The 11,639-nt window shown below is 40.3% G+C and overlaps 1 protein-coding gene across 1 annotated transcript; it reads left to right on the forward strand.

The window, feature by feature from the left end:
* Positions 1-7,715: 7,715 nt before the first annotated feature.
* On the forward strand, positions 7,716-10,818 carry rassf10b (Ras association domain family member 10b). Its single transcript, XM_062067929.1, has one exon. It carries the CDS (start codon positions 7,752-7,754, stop codon positions 9,009-9,011), a length of 1,260 nt encoding a protein of 419 aa, XP_061923913.1. The 5' UTR covers positions 7,716-7,751; the 3' UTR covers positions 9,012-10,818.
* Positions 10,819-11,639: the final 821 nt, after the last annotated feature.

Raw genomic sequence — 11,639 nt, forward strand, 5'->3', positions numbered from 1 at the left:
CTTTTCGACCCATATTCAATTGAATGCACTACAAAGACAAGATATTTGATGTTCAAACTCATAAACTTTATTTTTTTTTTGCAAATAATAATTAACTTAGAATGTCATGGCTGCAACACGTGCCAAAGTAGTTGGGAAAGGGCATGTTCACCACTGTGTTACATGGCCTTTCCTTTTAACAACACTCAGTAAACGTTTGGGAACTGAGGAGACACATTTTTGAAGCTTCTCAGGTGGAATTCTTTCACATTCTTGCTTGATGTACAGTTTAAGTTGTTCAACAGTCCGGGGGTCTCCGTTGTGGTATTTTAGGCTTCATAATGCGCCACACATTTTCAATGGGAGACAGGTCTGGACTACAGGCAGGCCAGTCTAGTACCCGCACTCTTTTACTATGAAGCCACGTTGATGTAACACGTGGCTAGGCATTGTCTTGCTGAAATAAGCAGGGGCGTCCATGGTAACGTTGCTTGGATGGCAACATATGTTGCTCCAAAACCTGTATGTACCTTTCAGCATTAATGGCGAATTCACAGATGTGTAAGTTACCCATGTCTTGGGCACTAATGCACCCCCATACCATCACAGATGCTGGCTTTTCAACTTTGCGCCTATAACAATCCGGATGGTTCTTTTCCTCTTTGGTCCGGAGGACACGACGTCCACAGTTTCCAAAAACAATTTGACATGTGGACTCGTCAGACCACAGAACACTTTTCCACTTTGTATCAGTCCATCTTAGATGAGCTCAGGCCCAGCGAAGCCGACTGCGTTCCTGGGTGTTGTTGATAAACGGTTTTCGCCTTGCATAGGAGAGTTTTAACTTGCACTTACAGATGTAGCGACCAACTGTAGTTACTGACGGTGGGTTTCTGAAGTGTTCCTGAGCCCATGTGGTGATATCCTTTACACACTGATGTCGCTTATTGATGCAGTACAGCCTGAGGGATCAAAGGTCACGAGCTTAGCTGCTTACGTGCAGTGATTTCTCCAGATTCTCTGAACCCTTTGATGATATTACGGACCGTAGATGGTGAAATCCCTAAATTCCTTGCAATAGCTGGTTGAGAAAGGTTTTTCTTAAACTGTTCAACAATTTGCTCACGCATTTGTTGACAAAATGGTGACCCTCGCCCCATCCTTGTTTGTGAATGACCGAGCATTTCATGGAATGTACTTTTATACCCAATCATGGCACCCACCTGTTCCCAATTTGCCTGTTCACCTGTGGGATGTTCCAAATAAGTGTTTGATGAGCATTCCTCAACTTTATCAGTATTTATTGCCACCTTTCCCAACTTCTTTGTCACATGTTAAATTCTAAAGTTAATGATTATTTGCAAAACAAAAATGTTTATCAGTTTGAACATCAAATATGTTGTCTTTGTAGCATATTCAACTGAATATGGGTTGAAAATGATTTGCAAATCATTGTATTCCGTTTATATTTACATCTAACACAATTTCCCAACTCATATGGAAACGGGGTTTTTTATTAATACAATATTTTTTGTTGTAATATTTTCGTGAACGACTGGTAGGGTCCCAAAGATCGATGGGTTGGCGAGCCCTGGCGTAAGTAATACCACAGTGAACGTCGTAAGATTGGCCCCAAAAGATCCAGTCTTACATGCTAGCATTAGCTTATAGCTGGGAATCGACATAACTTTGTTTTACAACCATTTGAAACTAAACGTTAAGCAGCGATCCATCTTCCAAAGCCAACATCCTCCTGCTACTGAAGCTTGATCCTCCACACACGGATCAGCTTGAAGCTGTTCAAGGTGTCCAGGAGGGTCTTTTGCTCTGCTGCGCTACGAACCAGCAATGTCCTCGCCGCTTTTGCTGCTGCCTAGCAATTCTGCCAGCACATTGCCTAAAAAGCATCCACTCTTCTCCCTCACGACACAGATTGTGGGAAATATTATAATTCAGTATATCCTCTTTTTTTAACGCCATTACTCGCTGCTATCGCAACCTTATTAGGACGGCGTGACTCAGCCGTGCCAACAACTTGAGGGTTCCTGGTATGATTGTGTCCTTGGGCAAAACTCACGCTGGTGTATAAACGTTATTGCATGTTTGGTGGTGGTCAGAGGGGCCGTAGGCGCTAGTTGGCAGCCAAGTTTCAGTCATTCTAGCCCAGGGCGGTTCTGGCTACAAATGTAGCTTACCACCATCCGCATGTCAATGAGGAGTGAATGAATGATGGCTTCTTAGTTCTCTGTAAAGTGCTTTGTGTGTCTAGAAAAGCGCTACATAAATATAATCCATTGTTATTATCAATATTATTTATTATTGACCAGTCATCCCTCTTTGTTCTCATTGTACATTTTGGATCTAATGAGACGGGAAGAAGCAAAAATGACTTAAAAGGATTTTGAAGTTCTCTTCTGAGTTTACATGCTTTACATTCTTATTATATTATTTATTAAACTACTGTAGTTGTTTGTTCTTCTATTGTATAGTTTTTAAACAACATTTCTTATCTAAAGGTGATTATTTTTAAAAGGCATGATAAAGGTTAAAATAGTGCTGTTTCGGGAGGGCCAAGCACAAATTAAATTGATTTTAATTTATTTCAATGGTCGAGGCTGCTTTAAGGTTACAAGCTCATTGAACGCAATGTACTAGTAGGTTGAGGTACCACTACATTTCCTAAATATCAGCCTTTTCTCTATGAACTCTGGCAGAATGTCCTGTGGTAAAAACCCACACCCTACAAAAAGTTGTTGTCTTATTGTGCCATTCATGGTAGCGAAAAAAGTGCCTTTGGGTTTAAAATGATTTACAAATGAATCTAATAAAATGACCAAAAATGGGATAAGAACCAAGCACCACATTGCCTTTTTGCTGAAAGGGTTGGAACGCTAACAACAGAAGCTGTGTAGGACCGAGGTTTTCAAAGTGTGAGGTAGGCCTTCTCTAAGACAAAGGAGACTTCCACAGCTTTAGAAAAATCAAGAAAAAGCTAACAGTTATGTCAAAGGTCAAAAGAATGGATTTTAGTTCTTACAACAGAACATCAGTTTTTCAGGGAGTAGTTTTAAGTCCCCATCTGTTCTGTTGTCTGAGGAGAGACATTTTGAAAAATCCTGGTATAGTATGTGCTTATCTTTTGGATTTCACTAATGATGTTGTATAAAGGCCTTTTAGGACTTTAAACACTTGCAGGTTGAAGTGTTTTGCAAAATAAGATAGAGAAGAAAATATTTATTTTACTCTTTCTGTTGACAAACTTGCATCATCTATAATCCAAACTGTAACTTCATGACATGATCGAGACGTAACATTTATACTTACAGGAATTGACAATGGAAGACAATCTGGCCTCTTCTGGAATTCCCTCAAAAATATTTTTCTTCCTCCAACAGCTTGGAGAAATATCTTTCTTAGGGAATGTGTGGCCATTGATGGACCTGAGAAAGAGTGTACACTGGGAAAGGGATTCAAATGGGTCCATTTGTGCGTTTTACCTGACACATGAAACGTGTCGAATTGGGGGGTGCACCATCCACTTCAGCCAGCAGTAGAGTGTTGAATATCTTAAAATGTGTTTTACGGCAATTCCAACTTTAACCACATTGTCAGTTGCTATGTCGAGTGGCGCTTTCCATCATTTTCAGCAGACTGCATTGCAAAAGGATTAACCCCTCCCCTCTTCTTGTCACGCAAGATACACCCAGGAATGGGGCCATATGAATCCCTTCCCTACTGTATGTTCTTCTGCATCGCAAAGGCGCTGGATGGGATTTAGGTTTGGGTTCTCAGGTTCCTCCACACCAAACTCCTCCAAGCGTACATATTAATGGTCTTTGCTTCTGCGCTCTGGGAACAAAAATGGAACTAACGGGCCTAGTCCAAGACCTGACTAATGAATTTGGCGATATGTCCCAAGATTTGTGTACATGTATGAGGTAGTTATTGTAGTCTTGACATTTCCAAAAGTATGTTTCATGAATAATTCAAGTAAACTGAAAGATGTTACACAGGTGAATACTTATATTTCAATCAGTGTTTTGCCACCACAGTCTTAAAGACACTGTGCTCTTTTCTTCTTACAACTTTTTTATGGCTTCACATTTATCGATGTACTTGTATGCAGTTGTACGTGTGTTGACAGTGTCTGTTTATTGTGTTACTGCTGGTACATGTTGACATGTAGTTTCAGCACTACAACATCAGGACTGATGAGGACTTCAGTGGCATGAATGTCTGCACTATTTTTGTCATACAAAAGTGGCACTCTTTAAAAAAAACAAAAAACAGCTACTTATTGAAAGAGTATCAGCAGTTTTGTAATTTGTCATTTTGTCAAGCTAATAAGGTACTGGTACCGTTCTGTTTTTACATCATTTCCCGATGGTGACTTTCAAGTGATTTTAATGATTCAGCATTGCTCATGTTTTATGTTTTGTGTTCTTGTAAGAAGGTGCTTTGTACAAAAAAGTATATCTTAGCATTTTCTTGGTACAGATGTGTGATATCTGTCTCTCTGTGACTGTAATGTGTTGGAGCAAGCAAGCGAAAATAAGACTCTTATGCCATGTTTGTGTGGTTCTTTTTTCTTTTTTTGCTTTATTATTATTATATTATTATGGTCTTGGTTATTGCTCCTTTACATTATGATGCTTTCTTGGAAACACTAGATATTTTTTAGCTTTCTAGATTTGTTTGTATGCAATACTGCAGTTAAATAAATTGGAAAAAGAACAGTTTTGTGCTTGCATTTATTTGTGTTCTGTTGCATCTGACGTCTTCCCGAAGTCTAACAGTAGATGGCGTCACATGCTTTTGCTCGAGTGTCAATGAGCCCAGTTTCAGCTTCAATAAAGTCCGTGTAGTACCACAATAGAACACCAGAGAGCGTTTTTGTCACTTTCTCTTTGTTTTCTCAATAATAGATACATATATAATATTTCTCATATAGTTTCTATAATATTTGATGAATTTACATTTCAAAAATTGTAATAAGAAATTATTTCATTGAGTTCATTTTTGTAAATGGAATGCACCATTATTTTTACACAATGTCTATGCTCTTTATCTGTTAGTAAATTATTCGACTCAGAGCGTCAAAAAATATATGAGTGTGTATATGTATGTATTAACACACACACATACACTCACGCACAATTAAAATGTGTCCCTAATGTAGCCGTTTATAACGTTTATTGGTGCCACTGTATTGTGGAGGGCCAAATGGGAAAAAACTAAACAAACAAACAAAGAAGAATTACTTTAATTTTTCATTTGAATCAAATACATAAATGTGGTATTACATGTATCATTAATGTAAAATTAAATTTAACCATTTAGTTATGGATTTCTCTGTTTCATGAGGTAATTATAAATTTCATGATAAAACATTTTCACAAAATGGTTAACTATTTGACATAGAGGGAATTTAAAAAAAATACAACAAACTAATCACTAAAATTGTGTCCCTAATGGCCATTTGTAGTGTTTATTGGTGCTACTGTGGGCCAAATGCGAAGAAATTAAATATCTAAATAATTACTTAAATGGGTCAATATTTTATAATTTACAATAAAGTATGTGGTATTAAATGTGGATGGCCAAATGGGCCAACATTATATACATATACAAATCAATAATGAAATCAAATAAATAATTACATTCTGAAATTATTAATGAAATAATTAAACCAATACATGATTAAATGCAGTTTTACATTAAATGAATGGCAATAACCTTCATTCATTAAATTCCAAGTATAATTACGTAATGAGACACTATTTGAATATGTATTTAATTTAATTTATTCATGTATTTAATTTAGACTATGATTAATTATCAATACATTTAAGTAAGTATTTAGAAGACTAAGAATACATTGGTAGATTGTAATTAATTAAGATTATTGAAATTTTTAATATTTAAATAATTACTTAAATGTGTCAATTAAATCATTAAATAAATAATAAAATCATGAAATAATGAATTTGATAATTAATTAAATTATATTTTACCATAGATACATTAATGACACATTTAATACCCCATTTATGTATTTGATTCTAATCATAATGAATTAATAACACTTTCATTATTACAATGTTTATTTTTCTCTTGTAATCTTGTCTCATTTGGCCCTTTATAATATATTACCAAGACTGATTTTGCTTTACAATTATCATTATTATTATCAGCGCTCACTCGAACGAGTATGACGATCCTCCTGGTAGGGGTGTATCCCTTCATGGAGGATGCCTGTGCGTGACTTTGTTTTACGTGGGGAGACTGGTGCATAGACAGTCACAATCGGGTCAGGGTCCAGTGGCATGGAGTCCAAGACGACTGGGGACCCTTTTCTGCTGCAGCCTTCTCCCGCCATCGCAGCCGTTGTGGTAGTTCTTAAATCTACCATCTTCCGCCTGCTCCGCCGTTGAGGTCTTCACCGTATCCCTGGCTAGGGGGCAGTCAGGTACGAGGCCTTTGCCAAGGGCCACCTGGGGTAACAGTAGTAAAGGGGTTAACCTCCTAGTGCCCCAAGACCCCATGGAGCAGACCTGGGCAAATTAAGGCCCGGGGGCCACATGCGGCCTGCTAAGCTTTTCAATTTGGCCCGCCGGACATTCCCAAATAATTTTTTTAGATGTTTAAGATGTAAAGTGTAGCTGCCATTATGATGTTTTCTAATGACCGTAAGTCTTGAACTATACTAAGTATTTCAATGGTTGGAATCTGCGCTTATGGATGATATACCAGTTACTATGGTAATCTAATTAGTTACTACGGTCATCTAATTAGTTACTACGGTCATCTAATTAGTTACTATGGTAATCTACGTCACAGCAGCTCAGACGAGGCACCATGCAGTGTGGGCGGGAAGCGTTTCCACAGACGCGGAAAGAGATTTTCACAACAAAGTGCTAAAGCTTAGTGATGTATCAGATATGTCAGATTGTAGGTGGGTTTATTTTGTACCCTTCGCGTTCATATTTCACTGTTTGTTGCATTTTTGTTGCGTTTCACTTGATTGTAAAATATGTCGATCGAAAGGGGGTGTGACGTTCATATTTTGTCAATATTCAGTGTTTTATCGTTCATAGAAAAATGTAAAATTCCATTACGTTTTTTAAGGCGGTCTGTCATAATGTTTTTAGCATTCAATCAGACATTATTGTGAGGTTTTGTATTAGTGTTCCTAAAAATAGATATACCGGACCCCAGACACATTTTTTTCTCTAAATGTGGCCCCTGAGTCAAAATAATTGCCCAAGCCTGCCATAGAGGAGCCTCCACTGCCGGATGCACTTTAGCGTCATGCTCAGGACACGATAAAGTAGTATGTACATAATGCATCAGATATATGTTCAAACAAATTAGTAGTTTTAAAACTTCGACATTATAAAGAAAATCCACTTTTCCCTGTTTTTTTTTTCTCATTATTTTTATTTATAAACCTTTATTTATAATATTCAACATTTACATACAAGCAAATAAATAATAATAATCAAAACAAGTACAGAAACAGTACAAAACAGCGCCAGGGGGTTAAAGCCACTAAATATATGTAGCAATGTGCAAAGCCATATAGGCTCACACACGTTCCGTAAATAACCCACATTTGGAGCACAGCATCCACTTTTCCCACGTAAACACCCAGGCACGCCAAGCGTGACGTCATCGCGTCTGCCCCTCATCGTTAATTGGTCTAGTGGCAGTCACGTGATCCCGCTCAAGTTGCGAGCCAAACAAGTTCAGTAAAAAGGTCCACGCCTTCGATGGCCGCACTAAGTGAGTGGGAGGTAAAGATGGAGGCGGAGGAGGGCAGCATCTCAGTGTGGGTGTGCAGGGAGGAGAAGATCGTCGTGGCTTTGAACAAACGCACAACTTGCTCCGATGTGCTCAAAGTCCTGCTGGAAGATCCAAACATCCCCACGCGTCGCTGCTACTTCATCGTGGAAACATGGAGGAGCTGCCGGAGGATTCTGCCCAACAAAACCCGGATCTGGCGCCTGTGGACGGCGTGGGGCGAGGAGCGCGACCAGGTGAGCTTCACGCTGGCTGACAGCGGCGTGTTTGTGGAGAAGCGCGCGGCCAGGAGCACGGAGGCGCGCATGGTGCTGCTCGGCGGGCCCGCAGTGTCCGCGTGGAGCCCGGCGGGCCCTCGCGTGGAGGAGCATCTCCCTCCTGACACGCAGCGGCGCGTCGTCAGGAAAGCCTTGAGAAAAGTGGAGAAGATGCAGCAGAAGAAGCGCAGGGACGCCTCGGCCTCGTCCGAGAAGATGCAGAAGTGGTCTCGTCGCGTGGACTCCCAGGACAGCAGCATCCGCCTGCAGGCGCGCAGGATCCACCACCTGGACGCTGACATCGAGAGGCATGAAGCCAGAGTGCACGTGGACAGAAGCAGAAGTCATGGCGTCAATTACGTGCAGGACACCTACTTGTCAGAGGAGGACGCAGTAGCAGCTTCCGGCCAGCAGGTGTGCTCTCTGGAGGGCTTCCTGCAGCTGTGTGCGCACCTGGTGAGGCTGCAGGAGCAGGTGTGTGAGCAGGAGGCCGTGGCAAACATGCTGAGTGTGCAGCTGGAGGAGGAGCTCGGCCGGCGCCGGATGCAGAGGAGGCTGCGGGGGACGCATGTGGACCCCCAGGACCGGGCCGGCGGGACTTGGGAGGAAGAGGAGGAGAGGCTGAGGAGTCAGCTGGACGTCAGCTCCTGCGTGGGCCTGCGCCTCCGCTCGGATTTGGAGGCTATTAGGGGCCATTTGGAGCTCAGCCGGCAGATTTGCGGCACCCGGGAGGAGGAGATGAGGGATTTGCTGGACAAAATGAACTCTTTGGGTCTGGAGGACGCAGAGGGGGGGCCAGATGAGGCTGGCGGGATGAGGATGAGAATGATGATGATGATGAGCGAGTGGGTGGAGCAGGCCAGGGGTTTGTCCGAATGTCACGGAGGGAAGGACGACGACTCGGACACGGGTTTAAGCTCCTTGCACAGCCAGGAGTCTGACAGCACCGCCGTGTGCGAGTCTCTGGTCTGAAAAGATCAAAACCCCCCACACTTAAAGTTAAAGTACCAATGATTGTCACACACACACACACTAGGTGTGGTGAAATTTGTCCTCTGCATTTGACCCATCCCCTTGTTCACCTCCTGGGAGGTGAGGGGAGCAGTGAGCAGCAGCGGTGCCGCGCCCGGGAATCATTTTTGGTGATTTAACCCCCAATTCCAACCCTTGATGCTGAGTGCCAAGCAGGGAGGTAATGGCTCCCATTTGTATAGTCTTTGGTATGACTCGGCCGGGGTTTCAACTCACGACCTACCGATCTCAGGGCGGACACTCTAACCACTAGGCCACTGAGTAGACTTGACCTTTGGGCATGGTCACTACATTAGGTACACCTGCACGATGGTGCCTTAGTACTTCTTTCATTGCATGACAGAAGGAAAAGATGCTCTGTAAACATTTTCTCTGCAAATTCACAGCAAATGACTGAATAATAATTCACTGTGATTTTGCAATGACAATAAAATGACAACTAAATGCAGTAACTTCAAAGTAGTAATTCTCTCTCTGCTGTACAAGAGTGTGCAACATTGTCTATGGCAGGGGTCCTTAATCTTTTTGATTTGGGGGCCCAACTTTTGCACTACAGATCCACTTAAATATTAACACGGAATTAGTCATCTTACTCTGCGATGAGGTGGTGACTTGTCCCGGGTGTACCCCGCCTTCCACCCAAATGCAGCTGAGATAGGCTCCAGCACCCCCCCACCCCCCAGCGACCTCGAAAGGGACAAGCGGTAGAAAATGGATGGAAGGACTTTGGATTTTAATCATATTAAATGATTATATCTAGCCTACTTACGGTTTAACAGGATAATCATTTCTTAAATGATATGAACGCATGTGTTAATCACAAAGATTATCATCAAGACGTCGGTCAGGCTATTTAAAAAATACATACTAATCAAATATACTGCAAAACAAAGGACTTATGAAAAATACTGTACATACAATTACACACTGCTAAAATAAATACATTCAAACTAAATTCATAATAAATAATATGTATGTTTTTTAAATAAACTGTCAAAAAATTCAAGTGCAAATGAAAATACAGCTTCATCACTTCAGTCATAATTTTTGCGCTTAAGAACCTTCTCTATGACTTTAGCTCCAGACTTCTTCTGTTTATTTGAGATTGCCATCACTGCCACAAGTGGTGAAAAAGCATATTACAACTAAGTAACTAACTAACTAAGCGGCCTATACGGACCACAGCTTAAAAACACATCTTTTTTGGCGGCCCTGTAGGGGGCACTCGCCGCCCAACAATGGCCCTATGGTAAATAAACACTGGTCTACGGAACACATTAAGCGACAAATCAGTTTGAATTTACAGTAATCTGTTGTGGTATCACAGAGGACTATGATCGCAGTATTTTACTGTGAAATAATAGTTAATTACTATGAAATATAAGGTTATCGCAATGTTTAGTCATTTGTTGTAATGTTACAGTACATTTTGACGACAGTATTTTACTGTGAAAAAATACTGTTAAAATCTGTGAAATCATTCGTACATTTTTACAGTTTACCACATATAAGATATAGACGAACACACATTTTTATGAAAGGAGATTTTACTGTAAGTACTTATGTCCAGGTGTACCTAATGAGCTGTCCAGTAAATCAATGTGTTATTTCCATTCAAATTACAAAACCTATTGATGAAATTGTTTCCTACAACAGTCTTGATATGATTCCGTTATAGTATACTATATACTATAGCTATACGGTACTTATGTTATTGTTTTATAGAGATGTATAACACATTTACACACAACTGCAATGTTTACAATATGATCAATAAAACATTTATTTTGTTATAAGAATTCATGATCGCCTGAGCTGCTTTGTTGGAGCGAGATGTCCCTTATTATAATTAAATATGTATCAGAAGTTTCATAATAGTATATTGGGCCAAATGGTTTTAAAATACAATTCAAACAATAAACATTCGATGTGCTCTAGAGCAGTGGTCCCCAACACTGGTACCGGTCCGTGGGTCGATTGGTACCGGGCCGCACAAGAAATTATTTAAAAAAAACATTTTTTTTTAAAAAATTGTTATTAAATCAACATTAAAAAACACAATATACACTTACAATTAGTTATTAGTAATTAGGTCCACATTTTTTCCAACGAGGGCCGCACACTGAAAAATATAAGCATGCAGGGGCCAATTTGATAGTTTTCAACACCAATACAATATATGTATATATACAGTCGCGATCAAAAGTTTACATACACTTGTAAAGAACATAATGTCATGGCTGCCTTGAGTTTCCAATAATTTCTACAACTCTTATTTTTTTGTGATAGTGATTGGAGCACATACTTGTTGGTCACAAAAAACATTCATGAAGTTTGGTTCTTTTATGAATTTATTATGGGTCTACTGAAAATGTGACCAAATCTGCTGGGTCAAAAGTATACATACAGCAATGTTAATATTTGGTTACATGTCCCTTGGCAAGTTTCAGAGCAATAAGGCACTTTTGGTAGCCATCCACAAGCTGGCAAGCTTCTGGTTTAATTTTTGACCACTCCTCTTGACACAATTGGTGCAGTTCAGCTAAATGTGTTGGTTTTCTGACATCG

Source organism: Entelurus aequoreus, linkage group LG02, assembly GCF_033978785.1.
Source record: "Entelurus aequoreus isolate RoL-2023_Sb linkage group LG02, RoL_Eaeq_v1.1, whole genome shotgun sequence".
NCBI lineage: Eukaryota > Metazoa > Chordata > Actinopteri > Syngnathiformes > Syngnathidae > Entelurus > Entelurus aequoreus.

Coding starts and splice junctions, on each gene's coding strand:
- rassf10b (XM_062067929.1), top strand. CDS start 7,752: ATGGCCGCACTAAGTGAGTGGGAGGTAAAGATGGAGGCGGAGGAGGGC.